Source organism: Oryx dammah, unplaced genomic scaffold, assembly GCF_014754425.2.
Source record: "Oryx dammah isolate SB20612 unplaced genomic scaffold, SCBI_Odam_1.1 HiC_scaffold_22, whole genome shotgun sequence".
Lineage (NCBI taxonomy): Eukaryota > Metazoa > Chordata > Mammalia > Artiodactyla > Bovidae > Oryx > Oryx dammah.
Window position 1 is genome coordinate 27,031,195 of NW_024070206.1, and position 25,632 is coordinate 27,056,826.

At 41.3% G+C, this 25,632-nt stretch overlaps 1 protein-coding gene across 2 annotated transcripts in view; it reads left to right on the plus strand.

Moving 5' to 3' along the window:
* Nucleotides 1–25,632, plus strand: part of GREB1L (GREB1 like retinoic acid receptor coactivator) — a 122,138-nt gene that overhangs the window by 65,530 nt on the left and 30,976 nt on the right. For both annotated transcript variants that reach the window (XM_040264709.1, XM_040264710.1), the window contains 5 exons: nt 502–636; nt 3,271–3,468; nt 18,274–18,454; nt 20,176–20,368; nt 24,126–24,259. In XM_040264709.1, coding sequence (XP_040120643.1) covers nt 502–636; nt 3,271–3,468; nt 18,274–18,454; nt 20,176–20,368; nt 24,126–24,259 — 841 coding nt within the window. The remainder of the gene's footprint in view (nt 1–501; nt 637–3,270; nt 3,469–18,273; nt 18,455–20,175; nt 20,369–24,125; nt 24,260–25,632) is intronic.

Sequence of the window (25,632 nt, forward strand, 5' to 3'; positions counted from 1 at the left end):
TGCATGATTTTCTGGATCTAAATCTTAACCTGTCCATGAGCTGAGAGTGGAGCTTAAGCTTGACAACTTACGTTCTCTCATTTGGAATGGTTTCTGCTAAGCATTTTGCTCCTGACGCAGCAGAGGGGTTTAGGCGCTAGGATGGGAGGCCTCAGCTCAGCCACTACTTTGTTGTGTGACCTTGGGCAACACCGGGCCTTCCCAGACCTAGTTTTCTAGTATGTCAAATGGAGACGCAATGATCCCATCCTGCCTGCTCTGGGTATGACAGGGGCCGAGAGAGAATTATCAGTAGTATGTGAGAGCGTGCAACCTGTAAGCATGATACAAACAAGGATAGCTCTGGCTATGATTCTGTTACAGGGGTGACTGAGTGTGAATTCTGATGTGAGAAGTGGGATGGCTGGCAGATCTCGACAGAAACCCAGCCTAGCTGCCCAACATCTGATACAAACACGTCCTTCCTGGTGACTTCCTCATCTCTGCTTCATTTTGTAACAGGTGATGACCTAGACAAGCTGCTAGACAAAATGCAACAGAGACGAGGAGATAGTGTGGTGACCCCTTTCAATGGAGACCTTAACGAATACGTGTCGCCTCAGGAGGCTGCTGCTATGATCCCCACGCAGAACCTGGGTAATGTCACCTCAGGCCAAAAGGAGGGAACCCCATCCTCGGGACGGACGTAGAAGCTGACTCCTTCTGAGGGTTCTGAGGTCTTGTCTTTCAGTCATGGACTGTGACAGGCCTTTCCTCATTATCTCCTCGAGAGGTCTGGCTCAAGTTAAAAACGCCTTACCCTGTGCGTGCATGCCTGCTCAATCATGTCCGACTCTTTGTGACCCATGGACTGTAGCCCACCAGGCTCCTCTGTCCATGGGATTTCCCATGCAAGAATAGTGGAGTGGGTTGCCATTTCCTTCTCCCTTACCCTGTGGCCTGGGTCTGATGCCTTTGTTCTTAGTAAATGTCACCTAGAATTAGGTCAAAGATTTTATTTTAAACACAGTACTCCTCTCTCTTTTTTTCTCCCTCACAAGATTCTGGGGTCCTTGGTGTACCTTCCTTAGCTCCACAGCTGGGCCCACCAGCTCTGGGTGCTCACATAGGGCTTTAGAGAACTGCCTGAAAGAATCTGGGACAAAGTCTGGCCTGGGCCCCTGGCTCTCCACTCCCTGCACTTACCTTCCAATATGTAAAACACACATAATTTCAGAGCTTCCCTGATGGTGCTAGTGGTAAAGAACTTGCCTGCCAATGCAGGAGACATAAGAGGTACAGGTTTGATTCCTGGGTTGGGAAGATTCCCTGGAGGAGGACACGGCAACCCATTCCAGTTATTCTTCCCTGGAGAATCCAGGGACAAAGGAGCCTGGCGGGCTACGGTCCATAGGGTCAACAAAGAGTCGGACTCGCCTGAAGCGACTTAGCAAGCACAGTCTCAGGGTTAGTGAGGCCTTCCTGGAAGCTGGAGCAGAAACACTGGCACATCATGTGCCCTACAGTGGACTGCAGGATGCCAAGGGGGACGGTGGGACCAGGGTGAGGAGTTGGATCTCTAGGTTGGATTCCGTTAGGTTCAGATTCCTACCTCAGGTTCCTGTTTGATAGGGACAGTGTCAAAAAGGACAGAACAAAGAACAGAGGAATGGATATGAAACAGATCTGTGTGAGCAGCTGCTGACAGCTTTTTGGCTTCTATTAATACTTGGTGGGAATGCATCCTTCAGGCATTAGGATGACCACAATAGGAAAAGGAGCGTGGCTTGGCATCACCCCAGGCATAAAAATGAATTTGAAGGCAATAAAGATTTTTGACTCCTGGACGTTATATGGCAGTAAAGTAGTCATCTACATGATCTAAAGTGTATTATGTGAACCAAGTTAGAATTTTAAAATTCTCAGACTTACAGCTTCCCACATTCACACCCTCCATTCCCTGTTTAAGAAACATTGCCTAAAATACATAATAAATAAATAAGAGATTTTAATGATGAAAAAGAAAAGAAACACAGCTTAAACACATTTTTAGCTTTCATCCAACTTCAAAATTTGCTAAGTTCAATTCTACAAAGTTATGCCTCCTCTTTTAGTCCCCAGCTGTCTAACCTGTGAAGTGAAAGATATAACAGTCTAACTATCCAAAGATGGATTTTTTATTTTGATTATCTTTGTGGGTCAAAAACTATGTGGGCTGTTCTTGAAAGTTGCAGTTTGGGGCTTTTCTAGTGGGTTGTCTCGGCCAGTGGGAGACCCACTTACTGTCAGGGTTCCATGGTGGCTGGTGGTCATGTGGCCACTGTCTTTGCCTGGGCTATGTTGCAGCTTGGTTTTAGAAAACATTCATTAGCACAGGTTAATTGGGCCCTTGTGTGTGCCGCTCAGAATTCCACATGTGTTCCTGATAAAAAGCAGTCCTTTCAAGAAGCATTAAATGTTTCCTGCTCAGGTGTTTAGCCGACTAACCCTATCTCTCGTGTGTGTGCGAACGCATGCACGTATAAGAGATTGATCGCTTGGTTGTAACTTGTAATAAAAAACTACTGGCATGTTTAAAGTATCTGGGCAATGTTTTTCTGATATGTCACCTGTTGAGCAGCCAGCTGGATGTGTCATGAATCAGGTCTCTTCAGATAGTACAGGCGTCAGCTCCACAGTTGACCAGACCTGCCAGGTCACACGCACTGGCAAAGTGGAGTTAAGTGGAAAGAAAGGTGAAGTTAGTGTCATGGGGAGGAGAATTTCAAACCATGTTGCAGCTGACTTGCTGGAGAGACAGTGTTTACTGCAGTGCCATCCAGAAAAGCTCAAAGGAACTCAGCAAGATTATGGTTATGGCATTGCCTCTGTTTGGGGTCTGGGCTTGGGCACCTGACCTGTGCTGACAGTTCTAAGGAAACCAGGAAGCTCGTCCCCTTTCCAGAGATGAGTCCTGGCTCCAGCTGCAAGGATGTGGTCTGTTGGCCTTGTTTCTGGGCAAGGCAGGGGTGCTGAGCTCATACTTTGTGAGACAATCGATTTTTATAATAATACATTTGTGAAATTGCCACATTCACTCTTGAGCACATCCTTTCAGCTGAGTTGTCAGGGAAACAATCTATTAAATCTGGACAATCTGTTAAAAGTTAATAGAGAGAGAGGGTAGGAAGTGAAGGTTCTTGGTAACAGAGCATCACTTTACGCTGGGTGTATTATTTGTCCCTGTACAGATTCATAGAGACCATCACAGAAGTGAATTAATCGTGTTCTTATGACTTTTTCACATTTTAGATTTAGGGAATGAGACCTTCCAGATTTATCAGCCGCAGCTCACAGTTGCCAGAAAACTCCTGTCCCAGGTGTGTGCTATCGCGGACAGCGGCAGCCAGAGCCTGGACCTTGGCCACTTCAGCAAAGTGGACTTCATCATCATTGTCCCAAGGTCAGAAGTCCTGGTACAACAAACTCTTCAACGGATTCGACAATCAGGTAAGATGGAGCTTTCAAGGAGGGTCCTACCTAGATCCAGTCTTAGATTCACTCTGCGTTTTCCCTTTGGCTTAATCCAAGCATGTTTAGGGCACTTCTGTCCTTTTGTTTACAGTACTAAATATCACAGGAGTACTTTAAATATTACTTCAAATTCATGTGTAAGTATGTCCTCAAAGTACTCTGACCTTGTTCCTCCTAGGTCAAGGGTAAACTGATGTGCATGTTTGCCTGATTCTGTTAAATCTGTGATATCATCAGTGGCCTGGAAGCTGGCCACTCATTTATGAAGAGAAATTCCCTCAGGGCAGAGATAACCCTGCTTGGGATGGTGGGGTCTGAGCTACCTGAGCTCTTTCTATGGCTCAGTGAGTCACATTCTCACAGGAGGACTTTTATTATACATTTAGCACACTGCTGCTGCTGCTAAGCACACTACCAACACGTTTTCAACCTAGAAACCAGAACACCACTCCCCGTGTCAGCAACAAGAAACCTCATTTAAAAAATGCAAAGTTAGAATTTCTCCTGATGACCTTAGGAGAAGGTCATCTCCTAAGAGAATAAGTCGAGAAGGAAAAAAATTTTTTTTCCAGAAAATGTAAAAAGGTAAGGAGCAAATATTTTAGTAGTCTGTGGTAAATAACATCCCTCTCAAACATCACATTTGGTTAGAATTACAAGAAGCAATAAGGAATTTAGAAAATTGAGACTGCTGGAAAATGTCTGCTTTTGTTAACTTTGGATTTGAAAAGGAAATTATAAATGTCAAGTTGCTTCTGAGTACCTTAGCTGATGGCAAACACACACAAACACACTCACAGAGATTTTTAAGTGGAGGATAAATCTTTTTGCCACAGTAAAAAAATTTATTTTCTATATATTTGAAAACAGGTGGGAAGCAGGAAAATTCAGAAGAGCTTGAAATACTCTGCACCTGTCGTTTACTACACCTTAAACTGTACTGTACATGCAGAGCCCCTGGGGACCTTGTTATTAATAAAACACACATTCCTGGGACCTCCCTGGTGGTCCAGTGATTAGGAATTTGGCTTCCAACGCAAGGGGTGTGGGTTCGATCCCTGGTCCAACAGGAGCTAAGAACCTATATGCCTTGTGGCCAAAAACCCAAAACATAAAACAGAAGCAATATCATAGCAAATTCAATGAAGACTTTAAAAAATGGTGCTCATAAAAAAAAAAATTCATTAAAAAAGAAAAGCACATCTCCTTCAGCAGGACTGGGTTGGCTTCCAGCAAGCTCCCAGGGGAGACCAGATGGCTTGTCAGAAGAGCGCCCTTTGATAAGTACAGCTCCCTGTGAAATCTTTCATTGCTAGTTCCATGGGCCAGATGAGCCAGCTAACCATAGCCTTTTCCCTCTTTAACACCTCTTAGTGGCTGTGCTTGAGACATGAAAGGTTTGTCCGTTCCTTCTGGAGACCCAAGCACCTGATTAACAGTGCAATCTTCGCTTTAGCCTCTAAAATTTTGATTGACAGGTTACACCACAGTCAGTTGGAAATACTGACTTGTAAGTGAATTAGCCAGAGATGGTTAGACATCTTCTCTCTCAGCTCTTCCAGAAGCAGAAGTGAGTTCTAGGCATCTTCCACTACTGACCATTCTGCATTTTTCTCTCTGCCCACTTCCATTGAGGGAAGTAGAGGGGCTTTCGTCACACCAGGCATTCACCAGATTTTGGTTACTTCTTGTGGATTTTCCACTTCCTTGCCGTGGAGGGAGCACCTTCTCTTATAGGTGTTTTCCTTGTACCAAGTGGCATTTGTGATCTTGCCGAGTTGTTATCCAATAGCTCAGTCATACGCCGGCCAGGGTATCTGAGCACCTGTTTCAGGAGGTGAAGTCATCTCTGGTCAGTGGTTGGACTCCCTCACCCTGAGCCTTTTCCTCAAATAACCTCTTGATGACCTTCACTTTCACCTTTCTTAATCAGTGAGTGAAAGTCACTCAGTTATGTCCGACTCTTCGCGACCCCATGGAATATACAGTCCATGGAATTCTCCAGGCCAGATTACTAAAGTGGGTAGCCTTTCCCTTCTCCAGGGGATCTGCCCAACCCAGGGATCAAACCCAGGTCTCCCGCATTGCAGGAGGATTCTTTACCAGCTGAGCCACAAGGGAAGCCCTGGAATACTGGAGTGGGTAGCCTATCCCTTCTCTAGTGGATCTTCCTGACCCAGGAATCGAACCGGGGTCTCCTGCCTTGCAGGCAGATTCTTTACCAACTGAGCTTATCAGTGCAAGACCCTAAATAAAACCCTGCACATTTGACAGCTAGAGAGATTTCATTGGCCCTTCCTTTCCCCTTCTCAATGCCCTTGGATTCTTCCAAAGTGAGTATTTTGAGATTATCATTCCTCTGAAAGGTACTGGAATTTGACTAGTTACAGTAACTTAAAATTAAGGAAAATCAGTGCTATAGACAGATTCAGAAAATTCAAGGCAAAGCACATTTTTAAAAGTATTCACATCTGGCCTTGGCATGTATACTGAAATATTTGCTACAGAAACAATCACTTCTAGATATTTTTAAATAACTGTACTCATTTTTATTATAGAAAAAAAGTTATTTTTTTAACTTTGAAAAATAAAAGTCAGAAGTTTTAAGCACTTATTATCCTGCCACTCAAGGATAATCACTTTCAGTGACTTAATACCTAATATTCTAGGCTCTCTTCTCTGCCGGAGTCAGGTGTTATAGTTGGCCTATTTTTCCGTCTCATTAAGCTTTTGTAAGCATCATTCTTATTTTATTTTTTGTTTTTTAAAATATTTATGTATTTTGGCTATGTTAGGTCTTAGTTGTGGCACTGGGGATCTTTCCTGGCAGAGCACAGACTCACCTGAGGATAGCGTGAGGGCTCCTGGGATCCTAGTTTTCTGATCAGGGATCGAACCTGCATCCCCCACTTTGCAAGGTGGATTCTTAACCATTGGGCCACTGGGGAAGTCCCCTGTAAGCATCATTTTTAATGAATGTATATGATATTCTATATCATAACAATACTACAATATATTCACTTTTTTATTTGAATACCTTCATATTCTTGGAACACGTAACAGTTGATAGAATGTGAAGGACCTGGAGCATGTTAGGGTGTAAAGAGATTTTCCAGAACAGAGATTCTCCACTAAAACAATTCTTGAAAGTCATTGCTATGAAAACAGAAAGGATTCTCAAGAAGTCATTTGACTCAGTTTCCTTGTATTTTGGTCTGTGAATCAAGGAGAGCTTCATTTATGTAAGGTCCAGGGGGCAGTGCTTTGGGGACAAGGACTGTTTTCTCATCTCTGTGTGTCTGGTGCCTCCTTTCTGCCTCTCCTGGGCCTGGTACCAGTAGGGGCTCAGCTACTGTTTGAACGGTGCTGGAGGGAGGAAGGGGAGAGATGGGCAGAGGGAGCGCCAGTGTCTAAGTGCTTCACTCTCTGGTTCCATTTGCCTTTCCCTAAAAGAAGCGTTTCTGGGGCCCACCTGCCAGGAAAAGCACCAGGCAGGGAGAAGCAGCCAGGACTTGCAGAAAGGCCACTTCCTTGGCAGCCCTTGAGTGGCTGAAAGAAAAAGGTGGAAATAGAAACCATCAAGCTGCTGCCGACTCAGCACCGAGGTGACCCACTGATACCTCAAGTCCCTTTCTAATTATGGAAGGGAGGCAGAGAGGGAAAGAAGACATTAAGAAAAGAATTGGAAGGTGAAAAAAAGATGAAATGGGTTAATCGTTTTTGTGTGTGCTGTGCTAAGTTGCTTTAGTCGTGTCCGACTCTTTGTGACCCTATGGGCTGTAGCCCACCAGGCTCCTCTGTCCATGGGAATCCTCCAGGCAAGAATGCTGGAATGGGTTGCCATGTCCTCCTCAGGGGGATTATGTTTGCCCTAAAAGGACTCGTAAGTGCTGCAGCAATCAGTGGAGAAGCAACCAAAGGGATTTCTAGACTATAGGAGGTACTTCTGTTTTAGTGTCATTTTTTAAATAGGCTGATATTGTAGTATGATTCTTCTAGTTCAAAAAGTTCCAAGTTCTATAAATTAGAATTAGGTTATCAAACTGTAAGCCACTTTCAACTCAACATGGATAGGATGAAAACAGGAAGGGTTGGTGACTGTCCATATTTTCCTCCTCTCTGCTTTTTTTGAAAAATAGTCCTTGGGATATTTATTTAGTTTGGCTGCACTGGGTCTTTGCTGCCTTGAACTTGGGCTTTCTCTAGTTGCAAAGAGTGGGGGGCTTCTCTCTTGTTGCAGAGCCCGGGCTTCAGTAGTTGCAGCGTGAGGACTCAGTAGCTGTGGCACATGGGCTTCATGTGGAATCTTCAGCATGTGGAATCTTCTTGGACTAGGGAATGAGCCTGTGTCCCTTGTCTTAGCAGGTGGAGTCTTATCCACTGTGCCACCAGGGAAGTGTTCCTCCCTGCTTTTAGAATGGTATTAGTGGGAGCCCCCAGCAACCGAGAGCAGGTCTGGCAGCATCCAGTCAGGGAAACTTCATCATGTGCAGGGGAATGACATAAATTTGACAGCTCAGTGCATGCCTGATCAGAAAATAACCAGAGACAGTGTCATCTGCTGATATGTAGAAAGGTCATTCCAACCAAAAGAACTTAAGGAAGCTTTAAGGCAGTGGTAGAGATTAGGAGGGAGGCAGAGAGAGAGAGAAGGCATTTTCACTTTCTGGAAGGTACTTTCTTGATATCATCAACCTTAGATCTCCTTGTCATCACCTGAAACATAAGCCAGAAAAAAAGGCAGTGACAAAGACAGCATGGAATGAGATCCAGGGAAAAAAATACAAGGAAACCACTCTGTCCTGAGATGAAGTGGAGAAATAACAAGACGCCTTCATTTAAGTATAACTGAACAAGTACCCAAAGTCAGCATCTGTGCAGTCAGTTTCCAACTAAACAGCCGCACACAGTGCCCACCTCTAGTATATAGCCGATGCTGGCACCTGGCTCACAGTCTCTGCCTCACCAGCTCCTAGTTTCTCTTCTTACTCTCTCTTCCGAAACACCATCACCTTTACTCCTGCTTAGTCACCTGCTTCTAGTCACATTGCAGACCCTACAGATCCTGGAACTGTAAATCCCAAGGTCTCCAACAACAGACCACAGCCTCCTTTGCAACACACAGTGTAGGGGGAGAAATCAGCTCAATTGATGTCTCATAAATTCTTTCTGGTTTCTTGGTTGGCTCTTTCTCCCACCCTCCACAGTGACTGGCTGTTGCAGACTCAGTTTCATTCACACTTCTGACCTCCTCCTTCTCTTAGCAAATGACCATGCTGCTTGCTTCTCCCTTCCCTCTCCACTTTAGATTATAAACTTCCTTCTAAATCTGGACACCTAACTGCATACACACTGGTCTCTCCCCTCCCTTCCCAATCAGTGAAGAGCTGCCCTCCTCTGTTGAAGTCTGATGCTCCCAACCTGGCTCTGGATGCTGCCTTTTCCTCATTGTTGATTCTTTTCTCTCATTGCTACCTTCCATTTCCTTCCTGCCTGGAACTCATCCCATCAGTTTTAAGCTGCCCTACTATCTCAGAGACAAAACAAGCCTCTGTTAACCCTGTCTAAACCTCCAGTTCTGGCTATCCAGGTGGCGCTAGTGGTAAAGAACCCGCCTGCCAATGCAGGAGACGTAAGAGATGTGGGTTCAATCCCTGGGTCCAGAAGATCCCCTGGAGGAGAGCATGACAACCCATTCCAGTGTTCCTGCCTGGAGAATCCCAGGAACAGAAGAGCCTGGTGAGCTACAGTCCATAGGATCGCATGGAGTCCATGCAATCAAACTTTGCATCTCCCATTATGGGACAGATTGACCTTATGAACAAAGGGAAGTACATGACATCACCCATGAAGTATAACTGCCAAACGTGTTTAACTGAATCTAATCATCTGAGAACACTCTCAGGAAAATCCAGTGTATGACACACTACGAAACACCTAACCTGCATTTTTTAAAAGACCAGAAAGAAAAAAAACAAAAACAAAAAAAGGGGACTGTTTTTAATTATACAGAATAAATAGACTGGACAACCAAGTACAATGCTTAATTCTTGATTGGATCTTAGACCTAAAAATAAAAAACACAGCTCTGGGACAATTAATGAAATTCATATACACTACTATATACAAAATAGATAACTAATAAGAACCTACTGTTAGCACAGAGAACTCTATTCAGTAATACTCTATGATGACCTATATGGAAATAGAATCTAAAAAAGAGTGGATATGTATATATGTGTAACTGACTCACTCTGCTATACGCCTAAACTAGCACAACATTGTGAATCAGTTCAGTTCAGTTCAGTTGCTCAGTTGTGTCTGACTCTTTGCGACCCCATAGACAGCAGCACACCAGGCCTCCCTGTCCATCACCAACTCCCGGAGTTCACTCAGACTCATCACCATTGAGTCGGTGATGCCATCCAACCATCTCATCCTCTGTCGTCCCCTTCTCCTCCCACCTTCAATCTTTCCCAGCATCAGGGTCTTTTCAAACGAGTCAGCTCTTTGCATCAGGTGGCCAAAGTATTGGAGATTCAGCTTCAACATCAGTCCTTCCAATGAATATTCAGGACTGATTTCCTTTAGGATGGACTGGTTGGATCTCCTTTCAGTCCCAGGGACTCTCAAGAGTCTTCTCCAACACCACAGTTCAAAAGCATCAGTTCTTCAGTGCTCAATTTTCTTTATAGTCCAACTCTCACATCCATACATGACTACTGGAAAAACCATAGCCTTGACTAGACAGACCTTAGTTGGCAAAGTAATGTCTCCTTTTTAATATGCTGTCTAGGTTGGTCATAACTTTCCTTCCAAGGAGTAAGCATCTTTTAATTTCATGGCTGCAGTCACCATCTGCAGTGATTTTGGAGCCCCCAAAAATAAGGTCTGCCACTGTTTCCCCATCCATTTGCCATAAAGTGATGGGACTGGATACCATGCCTATATTACAATTAAAATTCATTAAAAAAGTACAAATCTAAGCTGTGTACTAGAGAGTATTATATCAATGTTAGTTCAGTTCTTTGGACATGATAAGGATATTTTAGTTATATAGGAGAATTCCATTGCTCTTAAGAAGTACACATTGAGGTATATAGGGTTGAATATTACATGTGACTTAACTTCCAAATTTTTCAGCAAGAATAACAACAATGGATAAAAATGAAGAGAAAGAGCAAATATAGCAAAATATTAACAATCGGTGAAACTCATTGAAGGGTATATAGGTATTTCTTGCACTAGTCTTTCAACTTTTCTATAGTAAAAGTAGAAAGTGATGGGAAAGTAGTTACTGTATTTTGATGATATATCCATCAAATAGATTTTGTATGGCTATTAATGTCTTTTTAAAATTTCTAAAAGAGGGGTATATATTTATTTTCCCCCTTTTAAGAAATTTTAAATATTGAACAGATCAAATTTATAAATTCTGTAAGAGATATTAAAAATCACAATATAGGGAACACACCATGTTCCCATCAAAATATGCTACTCTTGTTCCCCTCTCTGTGCTAACATTCATCTTCTTTGAAAGGTAACCATTATGCTGAGTTTTGTGTTTATTATTCCCTTGTTTCATTTTAGTTTTGCCACTGTACAAAACTCCTAAATAGTATATTGTTTAATTTTGTATACTTTAAATCCCTTCTCTAAGTGCATTTGTCTGTAATTTCCTTTTTATACTCAACATATGTTCCTGAGATTAATCCTGTTGTTGTGTATAGCTGCAATTTACTAATTTTACTGCTTTTTAGTATTCCATTATATGAATATAACACACATTTTTAGAAATTCATTTCTGCTACTGATGGACATTTAAGTTGTTTCTATTTTATTTCAAGCAGTGCTGGTACACAGGTAAACAGTTTCTCGGAGTAGAATTGTTGGGGCATAGATTGTGTACGCTTATCAACCTTACTAAAATAATGCTACATTTTTTCCCCAAGGTGGTTGGTTATATTTTACATTCCCACCAGCAGTGTGTCTCAGTTGCAAATATTTTATATGGTTGTGCTTCTTTTTAAGTTTTTCTTTTTTAATTTTAAAATACTACAAAAAAGTCACAGAAATATTGCAAGAAATCCAAAACTGACATTTAAAAAGAATTCCATTTATTATAGCATCAAAAAGAATAAAATACTTAGGAGTATATTTGATGGAACAAGTGTGAAACTTATACTCTTAAAACCAGAAAATATTCTTGAAAGAAAATTTAAAAGACCTAAATAAGTGGGAAGACATTGTATGTTCATGAATTGGAGGACATTAATATTTTTTTATTGTTTATTTATTTTTGGTTGTATGGGTCCTTGTTGCCATCTGGGCTTTCTCTAGTTTTGGTGAGCAAGGGCTAATCTGCGTGTGGTACACGGACCTCTCATTGCAGCGGCTTCTCTACAGGCTCTGGGCCTGCTGGCTCAGTAGTTGTGGCACATGGGTTTTAGTTGCTCTGCAGCATGTGGAATCTTTCCAGACCCCCAGGTATTGAACCCGTATCCCCTACATTGGCAGATGATTCCTATCTACTCTACCACCAGGGAAGTCCCATTCATATTTTTAAGAATGACATTATTCCCCAAATTGATCTACAGATTCAATGCATTCCATATCAAAATGCCAGCTGAGTTTTTTGCATAAATTAACCAGCTGATCTAAATTTCATGTGGAAATTCAAGGGACCCAGAATACCCAAAACAATATTTAAAAAGAAGAACAAAGTTGGAAGACTGACTGCCCCATGTTAAAACTTAATCCAAAGCTATAGTGTTTAGACATTGTGGTACTAGCATAAAGATAGACATATAAGTCAATGGGTAGAGTGGAGAGAGTCCAGAAAGAAATCTTCCTATTTATGGTCAACTGAATTTTTACCAGGTGGCCAAGACCATTCAATGGGGAAAGTAATCTTTTCGACAAATAGTGCTGGGGTAACTGGATATCCACATGCGAAAGAATGAAGTTGGACCTTTACCTCACAAACAAAAAGCAATAAAATGGATCAAAGACCTAAATGTAAGACCTAAAACAATAAAATTCTTAGAAGAAAACATGGGTGTAAATCGTCATCACTTTGGATCAAACGATTTCTCAGATAAGACTCCAAGAGCACCATCACCACTGCCACTACCAGCAACAACAAACAGACAGACTGGACATGGTTAGATTACTGGGTTGCGAAGATCCCTTGGAGAAGGGAATAGCTACCTACTCCAGTATTCTGGCCTGGAGAATTCCATGGACTGTATAGTCCATGGACTTGCAAAGAGTCGGACATGACTGAGCAACTTTCACTTTCATCATCAAAATTAAAAACATTTGGGGACCTCTCTGGTGGTCCAGTGGCTAAGACTCTGCATTCCCAGTGCAGGGGCCTGGGTTCGATCCCTGGTGAGGGAACTAGATCCTTCAAGCCACAGTTAAGTTCTCATGTTGCAACTAAAGATCCCACAGGGTGCAACAACTACAACAAAAGAAAAGATCCCGTATGCACCAACCAAGATAGAAAATCCCGAGTACTGCAACCAAGACCTGGTGCAGCCTAAATAATTAAAAAAAAATTTTTTTTTAATTTTACATAAATTTTTACATAGTTTTAAAAAATTTAACAGTATTTGTGCTTCAAAGGATGCTATCAAGAAAATGAAGAGAACCCACAAAATGGGAGAAATTATTTGCAAATCATATTTGTGATAGGGACTTATACTATTTAAAGACCTGTTATAACTCAACAATGAAAAGACAAATAGCCTAATTAAGATATGGGTAAAGGATCTGAATGGGCACATATCCAAAGAAGATATCCATATAACCAATGAGCACATGGAAAGATGCTCAACACCGTTAGGCTGTTGGAGAAATGAAAATCAAAACCACAATGAATACTACTTCACACCCACTAAGAGTGCTATAAGCAAAAACAGAAAGGATAACAAGTAATATGAAGAGAAACTAGAACTGTATTTATTGTTACTGCTGTGTAGTTGCTCAGCACACAGAGGTAGAAAATACATGTATGTATATTAACCTAGGCATATATATGGCCCCCAGGCTCCTCTGTCTTGGCAAGAATACTGGAGTGGGGTGCCATTTCCTTCTCCAGGGGATCTTCCCCACCAAGACTGAACCCTCACCTCTTGGGTCTTCTGCATTGACAGGCAGGTTCTTTACCACTAGTGCCACCTGGGAAGCCCTGTATATAGACTCAGATACCTCTTTATTTCTGTATCTATATACTGATCTTGCCAATTCCATATGAACACTGCAAGATGCTTTTTATATTTTTATTGGAGCATAATTGCTTTACAATGTTGTATTAGTTTCAGCTCTACAAAGAAGTGAATCAGCTATATATATACACATATATATATCCTCTCCCTCTTGGACCTCCCGCCCATATACAATGGAATATTACACAGTCATAAACAGGCACAAAATTGGGTCATTTTTAGAGATGTGGATGGACCTGGGGTCTGTCATACAGTGAAGCAAGGTTCCTTTTAGTCCTTCTTGTGTCTTTGTGACTTCTTTCTCTGACAAGGGAACCTAGATCTTGTTATCTACAATGCACTTTTTCACTTCTTTGATTTTTTTTCTAGAAGTTGTGCAGTTCCCAACCCACACTGATTTGTTTAAACTTACACTTGCTCTTGTCATGCTCACCTTTGCAGGATGGTGATGTTCAATTTCATTTGTTACCATTTGGATTCCGTGTTGCCTGCCTTTTCTCCCTTCTGACTCCACTCTCCCATCCCCCATTCTATTCTTGATTAACTTTTTTCTGTGGTTCTAAGAGCCAAAGGTGGTACAAAGCATCCCTTCCCTCCTCATACTCACACCCATTCTCATTCTCACTTCTTTACACTGCTTTCCCGTAACCAAGCTCTTTAGTTTCTGGTTTATCCTTCTTGAATTTACTTTGCAGAAATGCTAACACACATGTCTGTCTTTCATCTACTTCTTCCTTACAATTATCTTGTTTTTTTAAAAATTTTATTAATTTGATATGCTTCCATTTTATATGCTTTTTATTTGTATTTCTCTTTTTATTAATGCGATTGAACATCTCTTCAGATGTTTATTGGCCATTTGGGTTTCTTCTAGGAAATGCCTGCTCCAGTTTTTTTGCCCTTCTTGGATTTATAGGAGCAATTTCTCTATTCTGAATACTAATCCTTTTTAGTAATACTAGTTATAGATTTGGAAGGCTCGTATTTTTGTTTATAACATCTTTGATGAATAAACTTAAATGAATCTTAAAGTTTATCTATCCTTTGGCCTTTTGTGTTTAAGAAATCCTCTGTGAGGTCACACAGTTATTCTCCTTCATTGTCTCATAAAAGTTTTAGAGTTTTGTCTTTCACATTTAATCCACCTGAATTTCTTTTCTTTTAATATCAGGTAAGGTAAGAGCCAATATTCTTTTTTCTTCAGTGCTGGTTATTAAAGAGTCCATTCTTTACCACTGATGTACATTACAAGCTTTATCATAAATCAGGTTTTTACATGCATGGGGGTCTGTTTTCAGGGTTTGCCCCATGCCAAAACATGGGGCAAATACATAATGATTTTGTATACAAAATAATACAGCTGATAATTCTTGGTTTCTGGGTAGATAGATTTCTCCCACCTTTTCTACTTCAGAGCTGTCTTGACTATTCTTGGTTTTTTGCTCTGCCATATACATTTTAAAAATAATTTTAACTATATTTTATGATATAGTTCTATTTAAGTTTTCTTTAATGTCATTAATAGTTTCATTTTCTCCACAAAGGTCTTACATATCTTTTATAAGATTTATTCCTAAGCAGTATTTTTTTGACATCATTGAAAATGGTTTTTTAAAAACAGATTTCCTGTTTGCTTTTGGTATATAGAAATCCAACTAATTTTTATAAATTGATTTTGAATCCATCAACTTAACTAAATTTGTATTAATTAATTTATCTGTGGATGATTTTGTGTTTGCTACCAAAATATATTAGTAGTAAAGAATGATAGTTTTGTTTCTTTCTCCTTTGTTTTTGCAGTAATTGATTGTTCCACTTATTTCTAAATATAGTAGCTGCACAAGAAACTTTTACTGAGTTGAAATAAAATGCTTGTAATCGTGCCATTAACACCTCTTGAAAGAGACCCTCTGAAGGAAGAGACCATACCCATTTTTGTTTTACATTCACTAAGGAAAAGCTGTGAAGGGAGAAAGGAATTAGACTGGAATATTAAATTATATTCTGTTTACATTTTAATATACATGGTATAAGACCACCAGATTCTATGAAAGGATAAATACTGTATCATTAGACTGGTTGTGGATGGTTTTTTTTCTCACTTTGCAGTTATAGGTGAAAAAGGTCAGGATATACAGTTGCAAAATATCAGCTAGGTAGAAGAATATCCATTTAAAAAAAAAAAACAGGAAGAAATGCACAAAAATGTTTGCAGTTCTTATTTCGAGTTAAAGAATCATGGATGGTTTTTTTCTTCTTTTTTAATATATCTCTATACTTTCCAGTTTTCCCAAGATGAGTATCTATCACTTTCATAACCAGGAAAGAAACAAAACTTAAAACTAAAAGCAAGTCTAAAACAAAATTTAAAGGTAAGGATGATCTACTAAAAATGTCCAGTTAGAGCTAAAACAATCAAGTACATCTAATGTGCCTCCTTCCACCCAGACACACCACCGCAGAGCCAGCTGGCTACATAGACTAACACACCATGTTATGTCTAAGAGAACGACCTCGGAGATGCGTGCAACTTTACCTTTCCGTTAAGGGCGTGTATGGACCTGATGTGAAAAAGTCATACACAATTGGTCTTCATTTCATTTGTTTTTAAATGTGATCAACTCAATTATCCACAAGATATGTTTTTCCTTTTTGTGAATTATTTATCACGTTTTCATATTTAGAGATTTTTAACTTGCACTGCTTGTTTCCTAAGGATAAACTTAGGAAATACAGGCTAATTTTCGACTGGCTCTACTCTCTCCATTTTTACAAAAAGGAAACAGAAGCCCCCAGAGATTAAGTAGGCCCTTTCTCTGTGCCTCTGCTCAGCTGCTCCCTTCAAAGGGCTTTGTCTCTCATCAGATACTTGTCAAAAATATCCGTCTTCTCCATCATAAGATCCATGAGATTAAGATCTTTGTCCTGCCCTCCTGTGTATCCCCAAGCCTAGCACAGTACCTGACATAGTACCTGATACATAATAGATGTTGAAGAAACCTCTACTGAATGTTAAATACACTTTATAAGCAGTTCATTTTCCAAGAAATCAGGCTACCTGCCAAATTAAATATCTGATTGATGGCTTTTGGAAATAGTCACAAATAGCACTTGACTACATTTGGGTGGAAATTGAAAACAATCTCTGATTAAAGAAAAAAGTTATAAAAAAGTTTCAAAATCTTTGAATAATGAAAAAAGTTTGAAAGCAAAATTACCGTTCTGTTCACCTTTTCCAGTATAGTGAATGTTTCATATTGTAAAACATTTTTCTTACTTTCCTTTATACCATTTAGAGCTGTTAATATTATGGCATCTAGATGCTAAGTGCATGTTGTTGTTAATTGAGCTGGTTTTATATGAAAAAATTGATTAATGAAACTAAGTCAACATAATTGGTAAAAGTCTCTTCATTTCACTTATCTGTCTTAATTTAAAACTTTTTCCCACACAGTTGGGACTGATGGATGTGGCTGATATTGGATGTTAAATGAATATGCTTGGAAGATCATATCACCCCAGATCAGTCTTCCGGTTCCTCCCCAGAGGGTCATAGGCTTGAGTCACAAGGTCCTCCTCTCAGAGGGCTGAGTGTCTCAGGGTGGGCGACAGAGTGCTGTGCACTCTTGTTTGGGAGCGGTATTTTTCCCAGCTGTATTGAGCCATAATGAACATATTGTGTAAGTTTAAGGTATACAATGTGATGTTTTAATGCATGTATATATTGTGAAACGTTCACCATGGTAAGGTTAGTAAATACGTCCTTCACCTCACATAATTACCACTTTGTCTATTCATTTTAAAGGAGGATTTGGTGTTTTAATTATAACAGCTTCTTGCGCCTAGACCTATTTTAGATGTTTGTATATAGAAGTAATTTTACTATAGACAGAGATAATGATACAGTATTAAAGTTGTACACTTTCTAACATTTTGAAAAGATAGTTTTCTTGAGTAATTCAGTTCATTCTTTTGATTTGGCACATAATCCCACTTTCATTGAGGTCTTCCCATACTTTGTATACTGTGCAACATTGGCACTGTATAAAATGAGTAAAATTCCACCTTAAAAAAGCTCATGATCTGCCTGTGGTATCTTTGGACATTACATTTTATTTTCCTTTTTTCTTATATGTGTTATGTTGCTAAATTTGAGGTAAGGAAAACTTGCACTGTTATATTAATTTGGCCAAGAGCTGTAGCCCAAAGCTTCATTTTTTTCCCCCCGCAGGCCTATAGCAGAGCACTTAACATAGAAATAGAATTTGATCGGACAGAGGTCTCATTATTCAAGCTTCTACTTAATGTATCAGATTGGTCCCTGGTATCATTTGTATGTGGTATGGGAGGTCAAGTGTGGTATTCTAAAGAAAAGGAGAGCTGATATTTCCTCCTCACATAGTGGTGGGCAATATGGAAAAGGAAAGCTGTCCACTATGTAAATCTCTCCATATATGGTTAGTACTCAGTAAATCAGTTGACACTAAACTTAAGTTTATCTCATAGATATGTACGTAAAAAAAGATAATCTCTGTTTTCTTCTTGGCAGGTGTCCTTGTAGACTTGGGTCTGGAGGAAAATGGGACAGCCTATCAGAGAGCAGAGAAATATGTTGTTCGTCTAGACAATGAGATACAAACCAAGTTTGAAGTTTTTATGAGAAGGGTGAAACAGAACCCGTACACGCTGTTTGTGCTAGTTCATGACAACTCCCATGTGGAACTAACGAGGTGATTGCTTCAGAGTGAGCAAATACAATATTTCTTCTCCAACAGTAATGGTTATGTAATAAATGATTTAAAAGGCGGTAATTTGAAAGCGCAACTTCTCATGGGTAACTCATTCCCGCCCTTTCCTTACTCTCCCAGTGTTTCTTACTGCTTTAATATTGATGTTAACTATACTGTGGGTGAATTTTCAAATTCAAAATTTCAAGTTCCTGTTAAAATTCCCTCCTAAGAGCATCTTGGGACTTGGCTGCTCCAGGGAGAGGGTAACAGCAAGGAAGAGCTGGTGAGCGGCCTCCCAGAAGATCCATGTGCTTTCCTGTTGCTGTCTTTCTTCCTCCTTGGTTCTTCTCCTACCCTCCCTTTCCGGGCCCTCTTTTCCTTCCTCTCCTGCTATTTCTCCTCCTCCTTACCTTTCTCTCTTCCCTCTTCCCTTTAACAGCAGTAGGGATGCCACTTCAAGGATCTGAGAGCATTTCCAGAATCTTACACAATTTCCCAGTTTAAACAAGAGAAAATTCTCTTTGTGGGCTTTTTAATGATAGGGTAGTATGTGTGGTGTGATGGAGTCAGATCAAATCACAGTACTTATCTGGTAGGGGGTATCTTTGTTGCTATGGATTGAAAAAAAGCAAAAAGGTGTTTTTTAAGGGAAAATAGTTGTCACACATTACATATCATGGTTTGTCCGAACCAGGGAGGGAGAGGGAAATTTTAGCATCCTCAAGCACTCAGACTTCTCTCCTCGGGACACACTGAGGCTAGGCATCTGGATTTTGTTTTTTGATCTGTGATAGAGATGTTAGAATTACAGAAGCACTTGTTCAGAAGTTAGAATGTGCTTGGTACTCCATAATCTGGTCTAGAGCCCCATGCAGGTGTAAGTAAGATCTTGCATAACTTGTTAAATTTGCAGAGAAGGACAGACGGGTGAGAAGGGGGTAGGAAAGGTAAAGAAAAGAAATTTTGCCCACATCCTGTTCAGTTACTGCTTGTGTCCTACGAACAGAAATAGCTCACTGACCTTATATACCTCATCTTTGAAACCTCTGAGGGTTTCACACTGAATCTCTCTGTTTAATTCTCATGGGCATTGAGATTACTTCTTTGACTATATATATATATATATACACACACACACACACACACACACACAAACGCATGTGTTCTTGAGGCTGCATGGAAACCTGGTACATCCACATTGAATGGAACAAAGATATAAAAGTGTTGGTCATGGGGAGAGGGCAGAAAGAGCCCTCTCCGTGGTCTAGCAGCCTCAAGGGAGGAAGCAAAGTGTATTAACACAGCAAGGATTCCTTGTCATTTGGGGAATCTCTCTAGGGGCACAGGTCATTGCTCAGTTATAAGCATCATTTTTTGATGGAGAGCTCTCTTACACTGGTGAGGCTTTCAAACTAAAATCATCCACCTCAAGCTACAGACTTGGATATCCTTGGCTTGGATAATGGAGTTTAGACTTCAAGGTGTATCAGGGACAAACTGAAAAAGGAAAAGAAAAAAATGTCCCTGAAAGCTGTCTGAAAGGGGTAAGAAAGAGGGTTGTTTCTGCTCTTCTACATCAAATGCTGGGTGTTTCCACTGCTGGTCTGTTAATAAGAACTGAAAAAAATAGGAGCTAAGACATGACCTCTATTTTGCTCTCTGATTGTGCATCTCGTCACGTAAATGAGGAGGTGTTAATGTGACTTTCAATGTCTCTACAGTGTCATGTCGGGCTCTTTGTCACACGGTGAGCCGGGCCATGGATTGGCTGACAGGGTCATTAATGGCAGAGAGGTTCTGGAAGCTTTCAACCTCCTGGTGCTCCAGGTCACCTCCTGTCCATACACTCTGCAGACCCAACAGTCCCGAATCAGCACCAGCAACGAGGTGCACTGGATGCAGCTGGACAGCACAGTGAGTCTCTCCTCTACCTTCATGTTCTCTGTTCCCTTGGGAGCAGACGAGCATCATAAAATATGGTCAAAAGCCTCACGGATGCTTTAGCTTCTAAAAGTTCCATATACTTACAATTAGTATTCACTAAAGGCTAAAGAATGGGCTTCCCGGGTGACTCAGTGGTAAAGAATCCACCTGCCAATGCAGGAGACTTGGTTTTAATCCCTGGGTTGGAAAAATCCCCTGGAGAAGGAAATGGCAACCCACTCCAGTATTGTTGCCTGGAGAATCCCATGGACAGAGGAGCCTGGTGGGCTACAGTCCATGGGGTCACAAAGAGTCAGACACAACTTAGTGACTAAATAATAACAACAACAAAAGCTAGTGAATAGTGTTCTCTATGAATTTGATTTGGTGGGCTCTACTTTAGGTTATCCTGCAGATACAAAACTATCCACCTGTGGAGTTTGTCCCCCTAAAATGTAACATGATCTGACATAATCATCAATATCCTGGATTAGTTCTGTGCTTTTGAATGATTCATTCTGAGACTTCCCTGGTGGTTCAGTTGTTAAGACTGTTTTCCAATGCAGGGCATGTGGGTTCCATCCCTGGTCAGATAGCTAATGCCTCCTGGCCAAAAAACCAAAACATAAAACAGAAGCAATACTGTAACAAATTCAATAAAGACTTTTAAAAAGTCCACATTAAAAAATAAAGAGAGAGAGAGACAGAGAAAACAGATTGGTGGTTGCCAATTGGTGGGGGCTGGAGGGCAGACAAAATGGGTGAAGGTGGTCAAAAGGTACCAAAATCCAGTTATAAAATGAATAATGTACAGCAAGATAACAATAGTTAGTAACACTGTACAGCCCATTTGAAAATTGCTCAGAGAGTAGATCTTAAAAGTTCTCACCACAAGAAAAAAAGAATTACAACCATATGTGGTGATGGGTGGATGTTAACTAAACTTGTGGTAATAATTTCACAACATATGCAAATAGCAGATTATTACGTTGTATACCTGAAACTAATGTAATGTTCATGTCAATTATATTTCAATAGTTTTAAAAAAGAAAAAAATCAAGTTAGTCACTTGAGTGTGTTAGTCACTCAGTCGTGTCTGACTCTTTTACAACCCCATGGACTGTATGTAGCCCATTAGGTTCCTCTGTCCATGGGATTCTCCAGACAAGAATACTGGAGTGGGTTGCCATTTCCTTCTCCAATATATACATCTTAAATAAATACAATTTTTATTTGTAAAAACAAAATGACAAACATAAAAAAGAAAAAAGAAAAACAAAGTAGAAGAAGACAATTGCAAAAAACCAAAGTGCTCTGTGGGTTGAAGGAGGGAAAGTGCCACCCATTTGAGAGCATCAGGAATGGTGACAAGGAGGACAGCGCGCACGGGGTGGGCTTTGGAGGAGAGGAAGGACAGAGCAGACACTGCCGACAGCAGACAGCAGGGCAGGGCCATAGAGGAGGAAGCACCAGGCATTGTTCAGAGAATACTTAGTGGGATTGAATGAAACCTGAAAACATACATATGGAATCTTTGAGACCAGGCTGGGAAAGCTTACACTTGTTACACATCGGTGAACAATTTTTTAGCAAGGACACAGTATTATTAGAAATAGCAGAACCTACTCTTTTTTTCTTTTTTGGCTGTGCACGCAGTTTGCAGGATCTTAGTTTCCCGATCAAGGATTGAACCCAGGCCATTGCAGTGAAAGTGCTGACTCCTAACCACTGGACCGCCAGGGAACTCCCAGAATATGCATAATTCTTATATTTTTTAGTTTCACCATTATTCAATGTTAATATACAGCTCTGTGAATTTTCACTTTCAATTTTCTGTGAACTGAACATACCCGTGGAACCAGCACCCAGATGAAAAACTAGAACGTGAGCTTCACTCCAGAGGCCAGGCACTCTATCGCCAGAAGGAGGCACTCTTCTGGCTTGGTTTGCCTCATTTTGAATGTTATATAAATGGAACTGTGCAACAGGCATGGGCTTTCCAGGTGGCGCTAGTGGTAAAGAACCCGCCTGCCAGTGCAGGAGACGGAAGAGATTCAGGATTGATCCCTAGGTTGGGAAGATCCCCTGGAAGAGGAAATGGCAACCCACTCCAGTATTCTACCTGGAGAATCCCATGGACAGAGAAGCCTAACGGGCTGCAGTCCATGGGGTCGCAAAGAATCGGACACGACTGAGGTGATGGACAGGGAGGCCTGGCGTGCTGCCATTCATGGGGTTGCAAAGAGTTGGACACGACTGAGCGACTGAACTGAACTGAACTGAACTGAACTAAAGTGATGCAGACATGCAGTAGGCACTCTGTTAGATATAACTTCTTTTGCTCAACATTGTGAGATTCTTTTATATTTTACATCAGCCGTGAAACAGTCGTTCTTTTGGTTGTATATAGGTTACGCTGGGTGACTCACCACAGTTGATTTATTCATCCTGTTCGCTGATTTCAGTGGCTGCTTTGAGCATTCTAGCTCATGCCTTTTAGTAGACATCTGTATACACTTTTGTTGGGTATGTATCTGGGAGTGAAATTGCTGAGTGCAGAGTTCAGCTTTAGTGGATACTAAGAGGCTGCATTTTAAGGCAATTTATTAACTATAAGAAGTCAAGTCAAGGTGATTAGAAAGGTGGGGGTGAGTCATCTGGCTTCTCTGATAATTCAGGTTTGAATGAACGAATACCTCAATCAGAATAGAGGTGCTGGCAATAAAGAGGATGGAAGAAATGGTAACTTTTCTAGGATTTGTCTTTTGAGGAAGAGGGAAAAGGCAGAGATATTTTTAAGGTGGTGCCTTTAGTGGGAAAAGAGACGATAGTAGAGCAGTAGAGCTGCGTGCAGAAAGCAGACAAGGCAGATGTGAACTGAGCGGAGGCCAGGCAAGTGTGCTGTGGCAGACACAGAGCTGGGGTAGGAGCTGGGACTTTATGCTGAGGATTTGGAATATTTTTTCAGGAACGCTGATCACTGACCAAAGCAGCTGGTGTAGATAAAATCATGGAAGAAAATAATGAAGAGAATGGCTGAGAGGGCAGTGAGGCCAAGGACTGAGGGTTTGGCCTCAGGAGTCCTTGGTGACCTTCCAGGGAACAGCGTCCACAGAGCAGAGGGTTGGGCTGGAGGGAAAGCAGAGATGGCCGTGCAAAGACAGGGAGTGCTAAGCTCAGGGTCACTGACAGGGCAGGACTCTGGGAGTGGAGATTTTTTTTTTTTAAGCAGAGGAACATTTTCCCCGAAGATACAAGAATTCAGTAAATCATGTCACTTATGATTTGTGATACTGGGGGAGCCTAGTAGCTCTAGTTCTTCAAACCCTGCTAGCTCCAGGTGATTCTAAGCCATCTGTGTAACAAGCTGCCCCTATCATTTTGCTAAGAAAAAAGAAAGAGAAGGAAAAAAAATGAAAGCATTTTGTTCAGATCTTCTCACTTTTTAATTGGATTGGGGGATTGCTGTTGAGTTATACGAGCTCTTTATGGATACTGGATATTACCCCTCATCAGGTAAATGGTTTGCAAGTATTTTCTCCTATCCAGTAGGTTGCCTTTTCACTTTGTTTCCTTTGCTGTGCAGAAGCTTTTTAGTCTGATATAGTCCCACTTGCTTATTCACAAGTGGGACAAATTTTTTCTAATTTTCAGGCACTAACGTGTTACAGGTCCCTCCTCCCCAACCCTGAAAATCAGACACCTTGTGCCCTGCCCTCACTGGCTTTTGCTCTGTGTTTTGAACCAGGAGGACGTGAGCTGTGAGGAGAAGCTGTACTTTGGCCTGAATGAGTACAGTAAATCTCTGCAGTGGGGAATCACGAGCCCCCTTCTGAGATGTGATGAGACATTTGAAAAAATGGTGAACACGCTCTTGGAAAGGTAAATAAGGACCTTCAACCTTGTCTTTAGCTGCTCTTGTTTGTCTGAACACGCCAGACGTCTTTTTTGTCAGAGTCACAGGGAGTTTTGGTGGAGCCCAGGCTATGCAAATAACACTCAAGAGCAGGATAAAAATAGCTTGTCCTGAGATGACCTTTCACTCAGCTGGGTTTTCTATCATCATCCAGGACCAGCAAAGGAATCCGGTGACCCCGAGTGGGAAGGAGGACCACCTTCCGTGCTCTGAATCATCTCCCAGGCAGGTTCACAGCTGCACCCAGAGATGATGTGGGCAGAGAGGGATTGGCTTATTAGAAGCCATTCCTCTGGGGTCTGGCTTCCCCCTCCCCACCGTGCACCCCACACTTGTCTCCTCTGTCTACCACAGGCAAGCACCCTCAGTAAAGAAATGAAACTTTACTACGAGAGACTTGAAGTGTAAACTGCTGCTGCTGCTGCTAAGTCACTTCAGTCGTGTCTGACTCTGTGTGACCCCATAGACAGCAGCCCACCAGGCTCCCCCATCCCTGGGATTCTCCAGGCAAGAACACTGGAGTGGGTTGCCATTTCCTTCTCCAATGCATGAAAGTGAAAAGTGAAAGTGAAGTCGCTCATTTGTGTCCGACCCTCAGCGACCCCATGGACTGCAGCCCACCAGGCTCCTCCATCCATGGGATTTTCCAGGCAGGAGTACTGGAGTGGGGTGCCATTGCCTTCTCCGGAAGTGTAAACTGGAGAACACTAAAGAATAATCAGATTGTTTGAGCTCAGTTCCAAGTGGCCCTCCTCCAGTCCCTGACTTTGGGGTAAAGGCTTATGATTCTGTCTCCTTTTTCTTCCTCAATTTCAGGTGAAACGCTGGAAGAGCAAAGGGATTTTCTGTTTTGTTTGTTCACTTTTTTTTCCCCCTCTCTGATCTTGAACTATAGACTCAAAAAAAGAGGCATAAGAATTTAAACTAACAGGGAATTCCATAGCAGTCCAGTGGTTAGGACCATGATTGAATCTGTGGTCGGGGAACTGAGATCCCTCAAGCTGAGCATGGCCAGAAAAAAGAAAAGAATTTAACCTAGTAGAGGTTCCTCCCTGTCCTCCACTACAATATTCTGTCTGATAATCCAGTGATGGGGCAGTCAGGCACTATGTGATGAGATACATTTTTAGTAGCTCTAGTTCTTAACACTGTCTCTCATCGATCACAAACCATCTATTTAAAAGCTGCCCTATAAGGTTGCTAAGAAAAAGAAAGAAAGATGATCAGGGAGAAACATCCTACCCAGCAAGTTATCGGGCGGTGTCAGGAAAAGGAACAGGCTTGCAGTGGGATTTTGTACTTTCGCAGCTGTTGGGTTTGAGAAGACTTAACAGACACT